The sequence below is a fragment of the Psittacula echo genome, assembly GCF_963264785.1.
Source record: "Psittacula echo genome assembly, chromosome: 16".
NCBI classification, from domain to species: Eukaryota; Metazoa; Chordata; class Aves; order Psittaciformes; family Psittacidae; genus Psittacula; species Psittacula echo.
This window is the reverse complement of record NC_137752.1, coordinates 9,938,106-9,959,134: the sequence shown is the minus strand read 5'-3', so window position 1 is coordinate 9,959,134 and position 21,029 is coordinate 9,938,106. Positions and strand designations below refer to the sequence as shown.

General features: G+C 53.7%; 3 protein-coding genes across 3 annotated transcripts in view; 2 read left to right on the top strand and 1 right to left on the bottom strand.

The window, feature by feature from the left end:
• Positions 1–2,004, top strand: part of LOC308227777 (discoidin domain-containing receptor 2-like) — a gene marked incomplete at both ends in the record, with an annotated part of 33,220 nt that extends 31,216 nt beyond the window's left edge. The window contains 2 exons of the mRNA XM_080630614.1: positions 499–648; positions 1,864–2,004. Of these exons, the coding sequence (XP_080486740.1) occupies positions 499–648; positions 1,864–2,004 (291 nt within the window). The remainder of the gene's footprint in view (positions 1–498; positions 649–1,863) is intronic.
• Positions 2,005–8,186: 6,182 nt separating this feature from the next.
• On the top strand, positions 8,187–18,123 carry CIMIP2A (ciliary microtubule inner protein 2A; the record flags this gene model as incomplete). Its single annotated transcript, XM_080630418.1, has 7 exons — positions 8,187–8,281; positions 8,930–9,123; positions 11,352–11,635; positions 12,451–12,571; positions 13,666–13,760; positions 15,684–15,801; positions 18,035–18,123. The coding sequence occupies 7 exons, from the start codon at positions 8,187–8,189 to the stop codon at positions 18,121–18,123; spliced, it is 996 nt and encodes a 331-aa protein (XP_080486544.1).
• Positions 18,114–20,808, bottom strand: LOC308227768 (tubulin beta-4B chain). The gene is made up of 4 exons (XM_080630604.1): positions 20,207–20,808; positions 19,996–20,104; positions 19,809–19,919; positions 18,114–19,322 (listed from the first exon to the last, which is right to left on the bottom strand). Exons 1-4 carry the CDS (start codon positions 20,261–20,263, stop codon positions 18,262–18,264), a joined length of 1,338 nt encoding a protein of 445 aa, XP_080486730.1. The 5' UTR covers positions 20,264–20,808; the 3' UTR covers positions 18,114–18,261.
• Positions 20,809–21,029: the final 221 nt, after the last annotated feature.

Sequence of the window (21,029 nt, the reverse complement as noted above, 5' to 3'; positions counted from 1 at the left end):
TCTTATGTGCAGAGATTAAAATTATCTTGGCGTTTGTATAAGAGTCTGGAGTCTGCTTTGGCTCTGCTTTCATCCTGAGGGCTTTGCTTCCTGTTCAAAGCTTCCCTGGGCTGCCCTGCTGTGTTCTGGGTGGAGGAAGGCCACAGTCCATTCTCCTACTGCTGCACATGCTTTCTCAGGAGGCAGAGCTGTCTCTGGCTTTCTGAGACTTGCTTCCTGATTCAAGAGGTTTGCCCCAGTGACAACTGCACCTTCTCAGAGCTGTCCTGTGGGTCCCACAGACATGCTGCTGCTGTCCCACACAGCAGCCATTCATACCTCAGTGCCTTTGTGCACTGCTGGGAGCAGGTCACCTGCTCTGCTGTCTCTTCTTCAGAGCATCTTCCCAGGTATGAATTCTGCATCCTCGTGTCTAGCTGCAGAGGGTGTAGACTGGAATGGGTTCTGCTGAATGTGCTCTGTGAGCAACCTGGGCTGACAACATTCTTTCATTCACAGGGCAAGTTCACCACAGCCAGTGATGTCTGGGCCTTTGGGGTCACCCTCTGGGAGATGTTCATACTGTGTAAGGAGCAACCTTACAGCCTCCTCTCGGATGAGCAAGTCATCGAGAACACAGGAGAGTTCTTCCGGAGCCAGGGCAGGCAGGTAAGACAGCAAACATGACCTCTCCTTCCTTCACTTGACCTGGTCACATCCTGGTGGATCTCCCAGGGCCTTTCTGCTGGCCTTACATCATCTGCAGGACTCTGCTTCTATTACTCATCTTCTCAGTGTGTCCCACCTCTCTTCCCCTTTATCTTTTGCTCATTGCACTAGCTTTCCTATCCTGGAGTCCCGCTGGAAGAATCTCTTGGTCCTGTCCAGTGCTTCTGCCTTATTGTAAACCACTTCTGTCTCAGTCTGTTCTGTCCTCCATGGCTTTTCTGGGCTCTGCTACACAATCCTTGTGCTTTTTTCCTTTTGCATCTCTCTCCTGCTAGTGTTCTCTGTGAAAGACCAGGAAGCACGTACTGAGGTGGGGAAGGAAATGTTGTTAGTTCCCAGGGATTAGATACTCTTTGGAATATCTCCACATATGCCAAGAAGCCTTTGGCCATCTCTTCCTGAAGGGCTTGTCTGTATCATTCTGTCCTCTCTGACCAGCTCCCAGGCAGGACTGTGTGCTCCACTGCCTTCAATAGACACCAGTGATGATGCAGGACAGCCTCACGGTACTGAGCATCACAGCACCCAAAACTGTGGAGTGCAGGTTCAAAGCAGTTTGCTGGTCTCCCCAAATTCACCTTTAGCACCAGTCAAGTTAAAGGATTAAGGGGAATAAAATAATGGGAGGTTTTATTCTCTGTCTCCTGAATGCTAATGATTTAGTGAAGAGCCTAAAAGATGTGTATTGAAATGAGAGGAGAATAAACAGTTCTGCCAGGCTGTGCTTTAGATAAGCTCTAAAAGGTGTTTTTTCTCTCTGCTAACAAGCTGTCACGATGCTTAGAAAGCCTCATGGGTTGTCTACGGTGAGTGGAAGTATTTGGATTTTATTGTGGTAAATTTGGATTTGGTTTGTGTGTTGCTGTCACTTGGAAGACAAATCTCTCCAAAGCATTCGTGTTTCCTGGGGGACAAAGCACTGTTTTGTGACCAGCTCATCAAACGTGTTGGCAGAGTGTCTGCAGTGCCATTTGAGATGGCATCAAAGCTGCATTCAGACTCCACTGCCAGATTCATGCTTAATGGATTTCAAGCATTGCATGATGGCTGTGTCTTGTGAACCTGGAGTGAAACTGTCCTCTTGGTGTTCATTTAGTAAAGGTTCAGTTCCTATATGAAAACTCACTGAAACAGCTGCACCTTTCTTCCTTTCAGATCTATCTCTCCCAGACTCCTCTGTGCCCTAACCCCGTGTTTGACCTGATGTTGAAATGTTGGAGCAGGGATATAAAAGATCGTCCCACTTTTGACATGATTCACCACTTCCTGCTAGAACAAATGGAATCAAACATTTGACTCCAGGAAAAAGAGACAAACTGTTGAGAACAGAGTGACTTTGGTGCCTCTCTGCCTGTACCTCACAGAAGATGGTCAGGCCACCTTGCTCTCCTCCCTTGACTGAACCGTATTTAAGTTGAGACGTCCATGGCAGCTGCTCATTCTATTGGCCATGGTCTGACACACAAGACCAGAGGATCTCATTTGGTTGAAAAATCATCTCCTCTTCTGAATCATTTCCTGGGAATACTGTGAGAGGGGTTTTCTTGGATACCCACACACCTTTGGGCAACATAGATGAGTAAAACCTTGAGGGACTTGGAGCTCTCTCCTGGGTGGAACAGAAGCTGCCAGTCGGTGAGAGCACTGCCACTCACAAACAGTTGTATTTCTACAAGTAAAGACTTCAGTCTTCTAAAACTATTCCATTAAATCAAATGGAAGTCTTGTGCACATTAGCAAGTGTTTCTGTATGCTCTTGCTGCAGACAATATGTATAGTGAGAGACTAGAAACATTTAGAGCTAGGAAATGCTTTTATGGACTTGAGAACTGACGGAGCATTTAGCAACCCTTTGGAAGTAACACTGCCAGGGTGTACAGAGGATGCTGATCCCAGAGTCCAAGCTGATGTTCTTTTTTCCTGTGGTTGTTAAGCACTGCTTTTGTTCTATATGTGCGTTTTCCCCACACTGGATTTTGTTTGTTTTCTAGATAAATAACTTTGAAAATGAATGTTAAAGGTTGTAGGAAGATCATGGCGGTGGAAGATCTTCTTCTGACCTACAGATTAAGGCTAGGCTAGGGAGTTTGTATTGAAACGTAGCGGATACTGTACTACTGTCACTATGTAGATTCATTAGCCTAATGAACTTGTAGCCACAATGGACTGATGTGCAATTAATCCTGTATAAGTACCCATTAATATGAGATCTCTAAGTCAATGCTGTTACCTGTGCAGAGGGAACTCGGATCTGGTGAAACCGAATGGCTGAGCGCAGAACCTGCCGTGTCACTTGGCATAGCTCATGTGAGAGGAGGAGCAGAGTACGGGTGGTCCCTCAGCACACACGGGTGCACATGCCCTGACACGTATGTTGAGTGTTCGTGGTTCCTCTTCACGTCTGTGGCAGGGTTCGTGCTGTTGGCCAGGCAGATGCACTTGGGCCTAGGCTCCTTCATGCTGTGATCAAATCTGGCATCGGGAGGTGGGACTGACACATCCCCTTAGTTTGGGTTTATGTTCTGCTTTGGGTGCTCCCTGCACAACACGAGACCATTGAACTTGGGGTTGGTTTTCGTTTGTCCTGTCACAAACAGCTCATTCTCTGGAGGGTTTTAGAGGGCTCTGAAATCCATTTGGAGTGAGGGAGGGAATTCAGCTCTACAATAAATCCATTGAGGATTTACCCAGTGCCTGGGGAATACTCTGCTATTCCCTCTCTAATCCTTAAGCAAGATACTTAGGACCAAGCCAAGTATTTCATAAGCTGGGAGAAGGTGAAAGCTCAGCACTTGGTGCCTTTTAAACAGCATCCAGCATAGCATGTATTTCCAGTAAGCATAATAAGATAGGTTTTATCTTAGCCACAAGCTCAGTGTGAATGGCTGTGCTGAGAGCTCTGCGACAGGGCACTGCTGCCAGGGGGAATGTCCAAACCCTTAGAATCTGAGGATAAATGTTATGTTGACAGGAATAACCTGCTGCTGCATTGGCAGGTGCCAGGCTGGAGCGTGGCTGTGGCTGCTCCCTGGGCAGGGCAAACTCCATCCTGAAGATTCTCAGTTGTGGCTCACTTGGTAGGACCCAGGTTGTCCCATTGCAGACCCAGTGTGGGGTTCCCCAGCACCTCCACATGAGCTGGTCCTCTGAGCAAAGGGTCCAAGTCAGCCCATCTCCAAGGTGGATCTCACCCCCATCTAGGTATTTTCTCCTCTTTGGCTGCAGGGGCTGTGAGGAGCTGCTGTTACCTGTGCAGTGTCTGCTTGGAGCTGGGCAATGGGAGTCAAAGCCAGTGTGGTCCCTGCTGCAGCCTGTGGGGCACTGGGTGGGTGCTGGCAAACCACACATTGACTGTGTATTTGGAGTGTTTGTGTCCAATGCACCCAGCAACACCCAGCCGTGTGTGTGATCTCCTGTACTTTGGAGTTCAGAGGTGCCCGAGCACTGTAAGGTCACCTGGATGGGCTCTGTGCTTGTTCCATCAGGATGTGCTGTTCCTCTCTTGACACGTGGACATACAAAGTTTCTCTCATATCAATAAATTCTGATGATAACCTTGACAAGAGTGATTTCTGCTTTGTTCTTTCACCCAGGTGCCTGCACTGAGCACAGACACCTTGCTCTGATTGTTCAGTAGCTCTTTGGTAAGTGTGGAACCCCAGGTTTGAAGGAGCAGCCATTGGTCATTTAAAGGAGTGAGCTTTGAAGGGAGTTTCTGGAAGTGCTGGGATGATGCTGACCTGAACCCCCTTGGGCCAGTGGGACTTGGACCAGCCTGGGATCGCTGTTTGGTGTCATTAATACAGTGCTACATTTCAGTAAGCAGTTCCTTCGTGTTAAAATTAGAAGACCTGGGCTGGGAGGAGCCTCTGTAGGTCTCTTATTGAACTGCCCACCAAAAGCTGAGCTAACCACAAAGCTCCATTGGGCTGCTCTTGGCCTTGCCCATCTGGGTTTTGAAGATCTCTGAGGATGGAGATGCCACTCCTGCCCCAGGAGACTCCTCCTTGTGTCCACTGGGCCTTCCCTCGGTGCATCTTGTACCTGTCATCTCCTCTCTGTCTTTCACTGCACACCTCTGAGAAGAGCCATCGCCCCCTCACAGGCCATCCACTGCAGACCTGAAGCTGCTGGAGAGGGCTGTCCCTTGGTATTGCTCAGGAGCTGGGCAAACTCAGTACATTTATAAAGGCTGGAAACTCCAGATCCCTCATTAGGCACCAAGGGCAAGAGTCAAAGCAGCAATTCTAGCTCCTCAGATAAGCTTTTGGGTGGAGGAGCGTGGACCTGAACAGATGAGAACTCTCTGGTTTCTGGTTAGTGCTTTGAAACCTTAAAATGGTTCTGCCAGCGCTGTGGTTGAGCTCCTCAGGCCCATAGAGAGACCTTGGCAGTGAAGCAGCCTCACTGCTGGTACTGGAGCTGGTGAAATGACGCTGGTGCTTAGGGCGCTGTGGCTGTGATGTGCTGGCCATGGTGGCTGCTCAGTGCCGGAGACCCCATGTTTCTGTGCCTGCCTTCAGCTGGAGGGCGTGAACCCCACCACACACAGAGCAAAGTCACCTGTATGGTGTTGGGAATGGGAGCAACCCTTGTGTGTGTGAAGCAAAGGGCTGCATCCTCACACAGCCAGACCAGGAGGCACCGAGGGAGAGGGGGGCTGAGCCTTCCCCTACAGCGTGGGGAGTCCCTGAGCCTCTGCTGCACCAGTGACTGGGGCTCTCCAGAGCTGTGCTGGGGCTGCTGGTGGGGAACATCTGGCACAGCTGTCCCAGGGCTACGAGCCTTGGGGGGACCTGACAAGCGCTGCGGCATCCCCCTGCTCATCCAGGGCTTCCTGATGGGAGCAAACAGACGTGTCCAGGCAAACCTGAGGAGCTGGGAGCGTTGCCAGGCCCGACACAACACAGCTCCTGGTGCATCACAGAGGTTTCCTGGGTGACTGCATCGTGCTGCATCTCCTTCCTCCCACCAGCCAGAGCTGTTGCATTGCCATGGCAGCCTCGAAGGAAAATAGCATCTTCCTTTCCCATCCCTACCGTATCTCTGGGTAAGTTCATCCAAAATGCCTGTTCAAGGCAAACAGCTCCCCTTGGGATCAGTAGTTCTGAGCCGTGGTAAGTTGCTTGTTTGGTTTTGTTTAAAAGACACTATTAAAACGTCATGCTCCAAAGGAGACAGGGCTCCAGCATGAGGAGCACCACTTCATAAAAGGGTACAGTGAAAGACATTGCTGTAGTGCATCGAGGGTAAGGCCAAAATTGTTCTTTCCCCCCTACCCCCTTTCTTAACTTGTTCTAAGCAGCAAATGGCACCAGAGCAGCTGTGCAGGGGCTGGCTTCCAAACTGCCATAACTCCTGCATCAAGGATGTTTGAAGGCCTCCTTTGAACAGACACTTGCAGAGGCATCGTGCACTCTTGTCAAGCTGGTCAGAGCACAGCCCTGCTGCTGGATGGAGCCCTTTGAAGAGTCAGGGGCTGTGGATGCTGTGGGCTGGTTCATACGTAGTTAGGGGGTTTTCCAAAGCTTTCTGTGATGTTCTCCTCCAAAGGCTTGGAACGAAGCAGCCAGACTGTGACGGTAAGAGGCGATGAGTTGGTGGTTAAGAGGCAAGACACGAATGGCAGAAGTCAGCGCATTGGCTTTGTGGGGACAGGGAAACGGTGCGTGCAGTCTCCTGGTGCCTGTGCTGGGAGATGTGTTCATGGCACATGGGTGGCCACTGCGGTGGCTGAGGGCTCATAGCCCATGGGACGGCAGAGCCAGATGTTCCCCATAGGCAGCCCCAGCGCACGAGTGTCTGTTGGTGCCAAACCACTGGGGATAGCCCAGCCTGAGGCTGGCTCCAGAGGGGTCAGGACGATGTCTGGGGCAGAGGGGCTGCGACAGATCAGGTTTGTCCCTCACGGCTGCAGATGCAGCACAGGCAGACCCCGAGCTGCAGAGAGGGTGCAGCCTGTTCCCTTCCTTAGCAATGCTCCTGATGCTCAGATGGGTCCTTCCCATCACAGCAGCGTGCAGGATTCTTCCATGGCTGATCTCTGCATGTCCCAGGCTTACACAAGCTCTGGGGCTGGGTGCGTTGAGCACGGTTTGTGCTGCGTGGTTGTGATGTGTGACTGCCTGTGTGCTGCCACCCTGGCAGAGCCGCGCTGGCCGCGGCTGGGGAGGGATGAGGAGCAGCAAGGAAGGGAGCTGGGGCTGGGTTTGCACCTCCAAAAGCCTCAGACCTTCCCCTGCTCACCCCTGCCCGCAGACAGACCCCAGAAGCAGCTTCAGTCCCTGATGCAGACACAGGAGCTGGGGCTGAAGCGAGGAGGAGGAAGAGGAACCCAATTCTGCTCCTGCATTTTGCAGGGCTGTGCGGGCTTGTGGTGTCCCCCGCCGTGGGTGCTGCTTTGCATCTGCTTTGGGTGCTGAGGAGCTGCCTGAAGGGCACCACCAGAGCCAGCGGAGCCTGCACCCCGCTGGGTGCTGGCAGGAGGATGCTGCTGCTGCATCGCAGCATCTCACTGCTTGTCCCATGGGCCGTGCCCATGAACCCGCAAGCACAAGGACATCAGCATTGGCTGCTGCCGCTTGTGTTGGGCAATGGTCACAGATGGGGCTTTGGAAATGCCAGAGCAGCGCTGAGGAGCGTCGGAAGCCAAAGCCAAGGAGTGGGCTGGTTTGGGAAGGATGCGGGGCACAGGAAGGGGTAAATGCAAAGACTGCTCCGTGGAGCTGGGCAGGGTGCGGAGCCCAGCGAGGACGGGCCCAGGGCCAAGGCTCTTCCCGGTGCCCAGGAGCAGGTTTCGGTGCTGCTCTTTGGAAGTGGCGATGGCAGAGACAGGGCAGAGCAAGGGGCGAGCGGGAGGCCCTGGGGAGGCCAATGAGGGGTGGGAGCAGCGACTGCAGGGACAGGGGAACCCTCTGGGTCCTTCAGACAAACACAAGGCAGGAGGAGGCCAAACAGCCCCGCTGGGACCTGTCCCTTCCCCAGCACCGGGGCTCTGAGCGCAGCCCTTGTCATTCCCTCCATGGCGCATCCCTTCCCCACAGCCCAGCCTGACTCAGCTGAGCTCCTCTTGTGCCCTCACGTTCAATTGCCATGAGTTGAATCCTCTCGCAGCTCTCCGGCCGCCCTGTCATTACCTGGGCTGAGCCATTTGTGCTCTTGCTCAGCTTTATCGTCCCGGTGTAGCTTTCCCATGTTGCAAGATCCATTGAAAATCAATGGGGATGAGCCACCAAGGTGCTGCTGAAATCCTGCGTGCCAAGCGGGACCGCGTGCCAAGGGGAAATGCATGGCTCTGCTTGCTCTTGGGGAAAGCATTTGGAAGGGAAAGTACTTACTCATCATCTCATGATCCTCGTGCATCATCCAGCTTTATTCCTGGGTGTAGGCAGTGGGCTCATTGAGTGTTTCTGTCTGTACGTTGCAACCGGCAGCTCTGCCTTGCTTCTTCAGAGGTGGAATAGCATCACTGCGAGGAGATGCGGTACCGGGAACCGCTGAAGCTCCTGACCTGTGCTGATGGGCTCCAGCACCCTGAGCCACCCAAGTGCCAGGCACATCCTGCAGGAGTTTGGTTGGAGTTTCAGTATTGAACCAGGGACACTGGGAATGCCCAGTAACAGAGAGAGGGGGAGGAGCATCTGAACCAGAGCCGCATTTAACTGGGAATGGGATTTTAACTGGGGCTCTCCCAGTGACCGCAGCCCACGGCAAGGCCAGGTTGGACACAGGGGCTTGGAGCAAGCTGCTCCAGTGGAAGGGGTCCCTGCCTGTGGCAGGGGTTGGAACTGGATGAGCTCTAAGATCCCTTCAACCCAAACCAGGCTGGGATTCTATGATGTTTTCCCCTCCACAGGCGCTGCTTTGGCCATTCTCTCCATTCCCCCATGAACCGAAGCACTGAGCCTGTGCCTACAGTCCCTCTAAATCCATCAGCCAGTTTGCATGCTGATGTGTGCAAACACACGTGTGCAAACGCACACAGACACGTGCAAACGCACGCTTGCTTTCATGCATAACCACACACGCCTGCTCCGTGCTCCCCCCGTGCTGCTCCAGTCGCAGGCGCATCCCTGTACAGCCACCTCCCTGGGCTCACGCGCTCCAACCCTTGTGTGCTCCCGGCTGCCGCCTTCCCGGTGTACCAAAGCTCTAAGCAGAAACCCAACCAGTGGGCACCTCCCAGCACCACCCCAGTGACCGCTCTTTGGTTCCCCCTCAGCTACGAGGGCTCCATCCCTCCGTACAGCCTCCAGCCCGGAGAGACCTTTGGCAGGGCCACGCACCGGCTGCTGAGCGACCCCACCGCTGCCCGCAGCCCCCGCGCTCTGCTGGCGCCGCTGGAGGAGCAGGAGCTCATTGAGGACTTCAGGGGGGCCAAGCACGGAGTCCAGGGCCACCTCCCCGGGCACCCAGGTGAGCACAGCCCGGGCCCTTCACTGCATGGGCTCTGCTCCAGTGAGCGCTGGTCCTTGGCAGGCTCCTGGTGTGACACCGGGTGTTATCCATGGAGCAGTCACAGCTCGGGTGCAGCAGCATCAGTGCGAAGTGGAGCTGAGTGGGGGGCTCCTCACATTGGCATTTGGTGGAGTAGGGAGGGGAAATTGAAGTTCCTGGGTTGCCTCCTGTTAGAGGAAGGTAGATGATGGTTTGCTGTATGATGAAATCCTTCCGTGTTCCTGTCGTGGTTTAACCCCAGCCAGCAACCTAACCCCAACAGCCACTTGCTCACTCACCCCACTGCTACAGGATAGGTGAGAATCAGGATAAAAGTGAGGAAATCCATGGATTGAGATAACAATTTCTATTTTTAATAATTGTTTAATAATTGGAATAGGAAAATAGTAATGAATTGTAATGAAAAGGAAAATACCAAAAAGATAGAAACAAACCCCAGGCAAGACAAGCGATGCCAATGGAAACCGTTGCTCACCATCACTGCATGATGCCCAGCCAGCCCCCAAGCAGCAGCCCCCCTCCAATGCCCCCCCAGTTCCATTGCTGAGCACAGTGCTACATGGTCTGGGATACCCCTTGGGTCAGTCGGGGTCACTGCCTGGCTGCCTTCCCCCAATTCCTTGTGCCCCCCCCAAGCAGTGCTTGCAGGAGGAGCAGAAAAGGTCCTGGCTCTGTGTGAGCCCTGCTCAGCAGTGACTGGAGCATCCCTGTGTGAGCCCTGCTCAGCAGTGACTGGAGCATCCCTGTGTGAGCCCTGCTCAGCAGTGACTGCAGCATCCCTGTGTGAGCCCTGCTCAGCAGTGACTGCAGCATCCCTGTGTGAGCCCTGCTCAGCAGTGACTGCAGCATCCCTGTGTGAGCAGCACTGCAGCACAAACCCCAGCCGTGAGGACAATGAACATCCCCAGTTGGTCCAGCACAATCCCAAGGGCTCAGATCCATCCTCTGGGAACACTCAGCTCTGCTGCTTCCAGCCCTTTCCCTGCTGACCCTTCTGGTGCAGGGCTTGTTCTCCTCAGAGCTCTTAGTCACAGCCTGTGATTCGGTTTGCATCCTAATGCTTCTACCTCAGATCAGTGGATGGGCTTGTGTGCCCTTTCCCACTTTCCCCCTCCCTCTTTCCCTGCTCACAGGCCCCCTCTCCTCCATCAAACACTGAGATATCCTCCTCTAGATTCCCAACACTGGGAATTTGCAGGAATTTCCTGCCAAGTCCCAGCTCTTTCGGCCAAAGTGCCTGGTCCCAGTGGAGCAGACCCAAAATAGGCTGCGGCAGCAGCAGCTGCTATCCCATGATCCATCCCTTGGAGACGCATGTGCCGGGTACCACACCATGCGGACCCCCTGTTTGGTGGGAGCGAGTCCTCTCCAGGCTGAGGGTAACATTCCCAGCAGGACCTGGGTCTCCGTTTCCCCGGCGATGGCCACACCAAAGCGGCGCTTTCCCATTTCCTGCTGGGAATTTGTGCCATGCAGCTTGGAATCTTCCAGCCTTTCTGTCCATCCCAGCCCCGTTTCCCGGGAGCCGGGTCTCCACCACAGATGGTGTTTATGGGCTTCATACCTGGGCATTTCTATTTGCACGTCCTTGGATTAAGCTGCAGTTTGGATGGACCCAACCAACCAGCAGCCCGCTTGCTCTCCCTCATTCCCCTGTCCTCATTCCATGCTCTCCTCACCAACCCTTAGCTCATCCTCCAGCGCTGGAGCTGGGAAGCGCTGGGTGCCGCTGGTGACTTCATCCCCAGCTCCCGCTGTCAGTGAGGGATTCCTTAAACCCTTCCCTGCAGCCTCGCCTGGGGGCCTCCGGGGTATTTCCCATGATGGGATCGGAGAGCTCAGGGCAGTGCTGGGTCCGTGGGTCTGTGTCTGGGGTGCGCTGACACAGCCGCAGGGACAAAAGGGACACGCTGGGGTTTATTTTGCCCTGTATAGCTCAGCTGATGGTATCTTAGAGCTTGGGCATCATTTAGACTAAATTCTAAGCTATTGAGCTGCTCTTTGTGCGTTTTCCTGCGCAGGATGGTTACCTGGATGGGCCGATGGCACCCACAGGACGCATTCACAGCCTGTGGGATATTGCTGAGCTCCAGGCTCCTTTCCTTCACTGCAAGGGGCTGAGGTCCAGGGTGATGGGAATCCCTCATTCAGCCGCTCCTTCCCCTTACCTCGGTGTCATTCCACAGGGTACTTTGCCTATGAGAGAGCTGGGGCTACAACGACGTTCCCTGAGCCACTCCTTCAGGCCCGGCTGCCCCGGCTGAAGCCGTTGCTGGCAGAGGAAGAGCTGATCATGGCGCAGATGGACCGTGAGCCCCGGGACCACCCCGGCGAGTCCGTCCTGAGGACACAAGTGGTTCGGGAGTACCCCCGCAGTGTTCCACGCTATCCTGTGTCCCAAGGGCGAGAGTGGCTGGCAAGCAGGTGCGGACCCGGCCAGAGCGGCGGTGCCTGGGCAGGAAGCGCACCAGTAAGTGTTCTGGGGTGGAACAGACACGGGGTGAAGGTCGATGAGAAACTGAACATGAGCCGGCTGCAGTGTGCGCTCGCAGCCCAGAAAGCAACCGTATCCTGGGCTGCATCAAGAGGAGCGTGACCAGCAGGTCAAAGGAGGTGATCCTGCCCCTCTACTCTGCTCTCGTGAGACCTCACTTGGAGCATTGTGTGCAGTTCTGGTGTCCTCAACATCAAAAGGACATGGAACTGTTGGAACAAGTCCAGAGGAGGCCACGAGGATGATCAGGGGCTGGAGCACCTCTCGTATGGAGCCAGGCTGAGAAAGTTGGGGCTGTTCAGCCTGGAGAAGAGAAGGCTGCGTGGAGACCTCAGAGCAGCTTCCAGTGTCTGAAGGGGGCTACAAGGATGCTGGGGAGGGGCTCTTCATCAGGGACTGCAGTGACAGGACAAGGGGTAATGGGTTCAAACTGAAACAGGGGAAGTTTAGATTGGATCTAAGGAAGAAATTCTTTACTGTGAGGGTGGTGAGGCACTGGAATGGGTTGCCCAGGGAGGCTGTGAATGCTCCATCCCTGGCAGTGTTCAAGGCCAGGTTGGACAGAGCCTTGGGTGCCATGGTTTAGTGTGAGGTTGTCCCTGCCCATTGCAGGGGGGTTGGAACTGGATGATCTTAAGGTCCTTTCCAACCCCAACCATTCTGTGATTCTATGAAGAACTGCAGCTGCCATTCACAGGTTCTGTTGCTGATTTAAGCAATGGAGCCGCAGGAAGAAGCCGCTTTTACAGCGTTGGTTTTATTTCTGCTCTTGCCCTGGACCGGTAACGCAGGGGCAGGTGACATTGCCACCGCTGACCCACGAGCCTGTGAGAACCAACGGGGCCGAGGAGGAGGAGATCTGGTTGCCAAAAACGGATCTGCCAAACGTGATCCTGCAGAAAGTCATCACAGGTAAAAGGGAGGGAGGCCGCGGGCAGCAGGAGTCCCCCTCGGAAAGAGCCGCGTCACCGTCCTTCCCCATGGGAAACCTCAGGGATCCTGGCTGGTCATTCCGGTTCAGTTAACGCTTTGGGATGGAAAATGCCACTGCTGCTCTCCATGCAAGGGTGTTCCTCTGGGATGCTATCAGCCCTTGTGCTCTCCATAGGCAGGAGAGCTCATCATGGACGGGATGCAGGAGCCACCCCAGCTCCCCACAGCCCTGGGACCAGGCTAGGAAATGCTCCAGAAATGCCAAGCTGGGCCATGGGCTCTGCACCATCTCCTGCTGCCACTGAGGTGGTTCTTTCTCTCTCAGAAACAAGAGCCCTTCCTCAATCATGAAGCCAACAAGCAGTGGTGCATCGCACCACCAGGACTGTATAAAGCTGGTGGACAAGGACGTCTGTTCTGTAGCTTCTCCACGTGCTCTGGAAGAGCCTGAACATTGTGGAGGGTGATGCACGAGGGGGGAATCTTCAGTCTGCAGTGGACCACAGCAAAGAGGGGCTCTGTATCAGAGTATTGCAGTCAAAACGAAAGAGCGTCGATGCTTCAGGAAGCAGAAGACACTTTTCTCTGTCTTCAAAGCATTCCTTTGGGAAGAGGGAGTTCTGCCTGTGTTTTAGATGTACTTCACTATGTTTTATGTAGATTTAGACTTTATATGGTTTCTGTCTCATATGGGCAGGGCAAGTGAGGAAGAAAGTTTGGACGCCTTGTTGTTAGCTCCTGAATGTGCATTAAACTGGGTGAGAACATGACAGAGCTGTTGGTGCACAGGAAAGGCCATAAGAAAATGAAATGTTTCTTCCATAGCTCATGGAGATCAACCCAGATCAGCTCAGTCCATTGAGCTTTCCTTGGGCATTGTAAAAACGACTCTTTCAGAACAGATACTTCACGTGTAGGAGTTGATTTTACACTTTAAATGGGTGCATTTTTCCTTCCTGTGTTCTGCTGAGGTTTCATATTTATCCCAGCCTCTTCCACTTCCAGGCTGGCTGATCTCTATAGGATATGCATGTTCTCAAGCAGACAATGTTGTCTCTTGTCTTCACCCACAGGGTACACTGGATTCATCCCCCGTCTCTCCTGGTTTCATGGTGTGAACTACATCCGGAGTGTGAAGGAAGCAATGAAGGAATTTGACCAACACCAGGTACATTCCAGGCACAAATCTTATTTCAGCCGTGTAATTGAGTCAGCTGCAGCACCAGAAGCGGTTTCACTTGCAGCAGTAGGGTTAGGACTGGGGTTATAAGTTACAAGCAGAGTAAAATGCTATTAGGTAACATGGTGAGAAAATCATGAGCAATTAAAGTCTGTAACTTGTTTCCTTGGGACATTGAGGGAGAAGAAATGAGTTCATAAAAGGATTAAGCAAATCTAGAGAGGGCTGGGTCAAGGGTGGCTGTTAAAAATGTGGCTCCGAGTGCAGAAACACAGGATGCAACTCTCTGTGCTTCCCTTGTGCCATCCATCTTCTCTACTGGGCTGGCAGTGCTGGCTGGCTTCCTGGCCCTCTTGGGTGGTTATTACTCTCTTTGAACTGGTTGTAAAGCTTTTTCCTTTCCTAACATGATTTGTCTTAAAGGGGTTTAGATCTCCTTTCGGAAAGGATGTAGAAATATCCCTTCTGAAACACCGTTTGTTCCCTTGCTGTCACATCTCCCATATAGTTCCCTCCTACATGGGAAAATGAGACCCCTCCCCCAGTAGTTAACAGTTTGCATTCCAGGTGATGCATTTCCTCCTGCTATCAGGATGCAATGAGATGCAGCAGCATCCCTGCTCCAGCACTGGTGAGGGCTGGCCAGCTCAGTGACACAGGCCGCAACATTCCCAACCCTTTCTGGTCACTGGGATTGGCTGCAGTGCCTTCATCCCAGAGTGTACGGGTCTGATGTAGGCAAAAATTCCAAGATTGAGGATCCCCAGCTCAGAGAAACTCAGCTGGGAAGAAATGACTCAGCAGGGAGAGCAGCAGGTCTGGCTGCTCATGGCAGCCTCTTGCTTCTCAGGCTGAAATGTATTTTCCTGTGCTGGCTTCCTTACTGCTTCTGCCATTAATAGGAATTGAGATGAAGCAGCAAGGAAAAAAAACCCCAAACCATAGCATTATCAAAACTAAATGTGCTGTTTGCAAAGCCTTTCTGCCCCTGATTCCTTAAGTAACATTCTGCATGTAGTAAATCAGCGAGGGAGGTGTTTCTGTTGCAGGATTCAGCAGAATCCAGGCTTGCAGAGCTCAGCTGCGGCACATCAGGCACTGAAGGAATACGAGTACAGTTAAAAAAACCTAAATCACACCACATTTCTATCTAAGATGGCTTCAAGCCATTACTCTGCTGCCCTAAATCTCTGTTGCCCTAGGTTACATACTGGGATGTGCTATGGATCACTGCTTACTGCCTGCATCAGGCAAAATAGTGCAGTCCTCACGCTTCAGTGCAGCCCTTGAGGGATGCAGCAGCCGCTCCATCACCACCACAGGATGGGTCAGTGGCGCCATGGGCTGCTCAGCTCTATCAGTCCCATCCCTTCTCCACCAGGGAAGGCAGCGCAGCTTTAGTGACATCTGAATACCAAGAGCAGCAACGTCGACCCTCCAGCCCCTCATCTGGGGCTGACCCTGGGGAGTCAGACAGCTCCAGGGGGTGATTTACACTCTCCCTGCAGTTAACGCTCCCTAAGCCTTCCTGTTCCTCCCAGCCAGGGAGCTGCTGGCTGATCACCACCAGTGGGACCCATGCAGAAACAAAACCAATTGAAGGGGTCAAACCAACCCCCAGATGTGCAGAGTCACAGCACAGGAGCAGATGAGGCTTGTATCCATGGCCAGCAGACACTGCCGGCTCCCAGCACATCAGACATAGGGGCACAAGGTGTTTGGGACTTGCAGGTGATGCCCAGAGGTGATGAGGTGAATGCAGTGTAGCTCCTAATTAGAAGAAAACTGAACTGGAAAGGGAATTGCTTTACATGGCTTCAATATTGAATGCAGAGTCAAAGCACATGACTTGGTAAAAACAGTGTGTTTTAAAATTAACTGTACCCTGGTGTTGGTTTTCTCCTCCCCCAGTTTACACTGAGAAACCCATGTTACAGCTTTGGCAAGAGATATCCCCAGAATTACTGGCCTACCAATAGAATTTACACCAGTGCTGGACTGATACCTTCCTACATGGGCTTTGTACCAGGTAATGTTATCAGCTGCGTGAAAGGAAAGTCACTGATGCTAATTGCTGTCATTAAGTAGCGCTGTTATTAGCTGTAGTGCTGGAGAAGTGAACGATTACTCAACTGTTCCACATGGGTAATAAGTTACTTCCTGGTCGGTGCTGAGGTGCTGGAGTAGTGCCATTCCCTTCCTGCAGGACAGCCCGTCAGTCTGGCTGCCAGCCTGGGCTTGTGCAGAATGTTCCTCTGGTTTCCAGCCATGAACCCCCTGCTAAAGCAGTGGAGGCTCAGTAACACCCCGCTCGTCACCTGAGTGCGTTACAGTGTCTTTGTCAGGAAAGTGATTCATAGAATAGAGCCTGGTTTGGGTTGAAGAGACCTTAAAGCTCATTCAGTTCCAATCCCTGCCACAGGCAGGGACCCCTTCCACTGGAGCAGCTTGCTCCAAGCCCCTGTGTCCAACCTGGCCTTGAACACTGCCAGGGATGGGGCAGCCACAGCTTCTCTGGGCACCCTGGGCCAGCGCCTCAGCACCCTCACAGGGAAGAGCTTCTGCCTAAGAGCTCATCTCAGTCTCCCCTCTGGCAGGTTAAAGCCATTCCCCTTGTCCTGTCCCTACAGGCCCTTGTCCCAAGCCCCTCTCCAGCTTTCCTGCAGCCCCTTTAGGCACTGGAGCTGCTCTCAGGTCTCCCCTTCAGGAGCCTTCTCTTCTCCAGGCTGACCCAGCCCAGCTCTCTCAGCCTGGCTCCAGAGCAGAGCTGCTCCAGCCCTCGCAGCATCTCCATGGCCTCCTCTGGACTCTCTCCAGCAGCTCCATGTCCTTAAAGTCTGATAAAAAGCAAGATGCAAATTATACAAATGGGATGAGAATGCACAAAATAATAGCAGTGAAATGGTATTAGCCATAGAGACAGGCAGTGGCTACCCTGCATTGTCTGCCTGATCCTCAGTTAGTGGTGTTGCCTTAAACAGAGAGGGCTGAAGTGATTTTTGTGTGTGTGAAGGGGAAGCTCTGCCCATGCACCTGAAAGCATTAAGGTATCAAGCTAAAATGTCAACAAATCAGCAACTGTCTTCTTGTCTCTGCCCAGAGCTCAGTAATGTGGGCTGGGAAATCAGGGAAGACAAGTGAGAAAGAACCAACCTCATAGCTTGTACTCAATGCAGTGCAGAGGAGGAAAATGGTAGGAGCACAAAATGTGGTAGAAATGAAAGCAAAGAGTGGGGAAGCACACATCCTGTGCGTGGCAGCTCTGGGGTGTCAGCATAGCCCAGACTGTTCCAGGGGCTGTTTCCTCTGCATAGGCCTGCTTGGGAAGGGCTCTGGTCACACACACAAAGCTGGCCCCTGCAAGGGTAAATCCCAAAGGAAAAACCCACCCTAATGTCTTTACTTCATGCTTTAACCATCTGTTGCCACCCTTACACCTACAGCAGCTCCCTCCCAGGTAGGTTTGAAGCCGGCCACCCATTCCTGCAGACAGGCTGTTTCCAGTCAGTGCCATTTGGACTCTGAGCAGCTCAAACACTGGAACGAGAAATTGTTTTCAAGGCACAAAAACTGCACAAAGTAATTCAGAATTTAAGAGCAGTGAGCAGGGTTTCTTCAGCAGGAAAGCAGCCTGCTCCCCTGCCCAGCTCTCCAGCGGTGCGTCGGTCACTTTAGCTGACACCATGGCTACCATAGTAGGAATGTGGGGTTAATACAGGGGTGCCATGACACACCACCCTGATGTGCTAGCGGGTGTTCAGCCCACCTCAGCAGCAGAGTCTGCAGTAACAGGGAGGTTTAAACCCTCCACATATGATTTGAAAACACAGCTGTGCACACATGAGCTTAGTTCCTCCTCAGCAGTGTGGTGTGGCAGTGCCATCCACAGTGCTGCTGGCACAGGTCACGGCTACCTGCCCGCTTTGCACTGCTGAGCCCACCAGCCTGGCTCATCTTCTGCTGGAACCGTGCCTGCCTTGGGAAGGTGTTGTCAGGCAGACAGAATCTGTACATACTAGTCAGAACTGCTCAGCTCCTGCTGAGCCTGTAACAAGAGTCCACACACAGGTACCTAAATTTAGATGCAGCTTGGAGCTGAATTCCATCCTCTCAGGAGGCATTATCCCCACCACCAGCACACTCAGATTGTAAAGGAACACCAGTTTACCACATCCAGTGACCCCCACGGCAGGCTGGGAGGCAGGAGAAGCCCCGCTGCCTCAGGCAGGGCTCACCCCAAGTCCTTTGCTTCTCTTTTCCAGAGCTCCGGAACATCTACGCGCTGACTTACGGAAACAGCACCCGAAAAGCTTACCAAAAGGAACAAGAGAGACGAGCTCGTGCACTGTGAAAAATGCTTTAATGGTGCCTGTACAGCAGTTGAAGTGACTTTTGAGACATAAAGAGAAACACAACACAGAGAGAGAAGGTTCAATGAGAGAGTTCATACAGCTTTAAACAAATTTACAGGTGTTCATCTGCATAGCTGTTACTCAGCCTCTTCCTCAGCCTCCTCCTCAAACTCCCCCTCCTCCTCAGCTGTAGCATCCTGGTACTGCTGATACTCAGACACCAAGTCATTCATGTTGCTCTCAGCCTCTGTGAATTCCATCTCGTCCATGCCCTCGCCCGTGTACCAGTGCAAAAACGCCTTTCGGCGGAACATGGCCGTGAACTGTTCAGAAATGCGTTTGAACAGCTCCTGGATAGCTGTGCTGTTCCCAATGAAGGTGGCAGACATTTTCAGGCCACGAGGTGGAATGTCACAGACTGCTGTTTTAACGTTATTAGGGATCCATTCCACAAAATAGCTGCTATTTTTGTTCTGAACATTTAGCATTTGCTCATCCACCTCTTTCATGGACATACGGCCTCTAAACACAGCAGCCACGGTCAGGTAGCGGCCGTGCCGCGGGTCACAAGCAGCCATCATGTTCTTTGCATCGAACATCTGCTGTGTTAGCTCTGGCACAGTCAGAGCCCGGTACTGTTGGCTCCCACGGCTGGTGAGAGGGGCAAAGCCAGGCATGAAGAAGTGCAAACGGGGGAAGGGAACCATGTTGACTGCCAGCTTCCGCAGGTCAGCATTGAGCTGGCCTGGGAACCGTAGGCAGGTGGTAACACCGCTCATGGTGGCTGACACTAAATGGTTCAGATCACCATAGGTTGGAGTGGTTAGCTTCAGTGTTCTGAAGCATATGTCATAGAGAGCTTCATTATCAATACAGTATGTTTCATCTGTGTTCTCCACAAGCTGGTGAACCGAGAGTGTGGCATTGTAGGGCTCTACTACAGTATCTGACACTTTAGGGGATGGAACGACACTGAAAGTATTCATAATTCGGTCTGGGTACTCTTCACGGATTTTGCTGATGAGAAGGGTACCCATACCTGAGCCCGTACCACCACCGAGGGAGTGAGTAAGCTGAAAGCCCTGGAGACAATCACAGCTTTCTGCCTCCTTCCTTACAACATCTAATACAGAATCAACTAATTCAGCACCTTCCGTATAATGGCCCTTTGCCCAGTTGTTTCCTGCGCCGCTCTGACCTGGAAGAGAGCCATTTTCGTATTAGATTACGGTCACTGCTTCCTGCTTATTGCTTGCAAGCAAGGGCGCATCAGGCTACATAGAACCCCACCCCTAGCAGAGCTTCCTTTTAGCCAGCACTGAGCTGTGGTTTCACGCAAGCACCTCCGAAATGCTCGGCGGATACACAGCAAACATTCATTACTAATGACACAGCAGCCGTTTGATTGCTCCTGTTAATGTGGAGGAGGTAACGAGACTCGGAAGAGCAACGACCCCTTGCGCCTCCTCGGACCTGCTCCCCCGCAGCTGCCATCCCGCATCGCCCGCAGCTCGCCGGTATTTCACACCCGTCACGCAGCGCCAGGATTAACCCCCTCCCTGGGGCCGCGCTCGCCTCAGGAGCATGTGCAGCGGCAAAGCCCGCAGTGCAGCGTCCCTGCCCTGCCCACCCCACCCCGAGCCGGTTACACGACAGGTCCCTCCCCCGCTCCCGGCGCACTCACCGAACACGAAGTTGTCTGGCCTGAATATCTGGCCGAAGGGCCCGGAGCGCACGGAGTCCATGGTGCCGGGCTCCAGGTCCACCAGCACAGCGCGGGGCACGTACTTGCCACCTGCAAAACGAGGAGAAGCTGTGACTGCGGCGCCGGGGGCAGCCCGGGAAGGGGCGGGAGGCGCGACAGGCCCTACCAGTGGCCTCGTTGTAATAGACATTAATGCGCTCCAGCTGCAGGTCGCTGTCTCCATGGTAGGTACCGGTTGGATCGATGCCATGCTCGTCGCTGATCACCTCCCAGAACTGCCAGGGAAAACCGCGTCAGGGGCGGCCGGGCCGGGCGCGCGCCCCGCACCGCCCGTCTGTCCCCCCCTCCTGCCGCCGCCCCCTGCCCACCGCCCGGACCTTGGCTCCGATCTGGTTCCCGCACTGCCCGGCCTGCAGGTGCACGATCTCTCTCATGATGGCGGCGACACCGATCACTTCCACCTAAAACCACCCTTCTCTCAACCGACTCTGGCTGCGTGAGGTAAACCGCCAACCTTTATATAGCAGCGGAATGCGCGCGCAGCCTTCCTCTCCCCACCCAGGCTGCCACTTGCAGGGGGTATTGGCTACTTATAACGAGGCTCTGAGAAAGAGGAGATCTTATTGGCCAAAAAGACTGTCATTCAAGGCAAGGGCTCCTATTAGCTCCTCCCAGCTGTCAGTTGATTTTACTGTTAGGCAACCAGGGCTCGCGAGTGCCCGCCCTCCTCGCTCGGGACGCTTCCGATTGGCTTAATTGAATGATTGATGTCGACCGTGATTGGCTGCCGGCCCCCGGGATGAGCTCACGTCAGCCGATTGGCTGAGCACGAAGTGTCCTAGTAACCGTCGCAATGACTCCGCAGCAGGCGCTGGGCGGTGGCTGGCGCAGCCGCCCATTCCCGAGGCCGGGTGCGCACTTTGCGCAGCGTAGGCGGCAGCTCCTCCTTACTGCGGGAGAGGGCGGTTTCCAGGGAAACCTCAACCCGCCGTTCCCCCGCGGGTCCCGGGCACGCCGCCGCCGCCGCTCCTCCGGGAGAGCCCCCCCTCTGAACCCATCCCCGCCGCCCTCCGTTACCCCCGGGGCGCTGCAGCGGCGCCAGAGGAGACGGGGGGGAGTGCGCGCCGCCTGCGCATGCGCGGGCTGCGGCGCCTTTCTAGCACTTTCTGGCGCGCAGCCGCCTGAGGCGGCGGGGGCCGG

Coding starts and splice junctions, on each gene's coding strand:
- LOC308227768 (XM_080630604.1), bottom strand. CDS start 20,263: ATGAGAGAGATCGTGCACCTGCAGGCCGGGCAGTGCGGGAACCAGATC. Junction 20,105..20,206: donor GGAACCAGATCGGAGCCAAG/GTCCGGGCGGTG, acceptor TTTCCCTGGCAG/TTCTGGGAGGTGATCAGCGA. Junction 19,920..19,995: donor CTATTACAACGAGGCCACTG/GTAGGGCCTGTC, acceptor CTCGTTTTGCAG/GTGGCAAGTACGTGCCCCGC.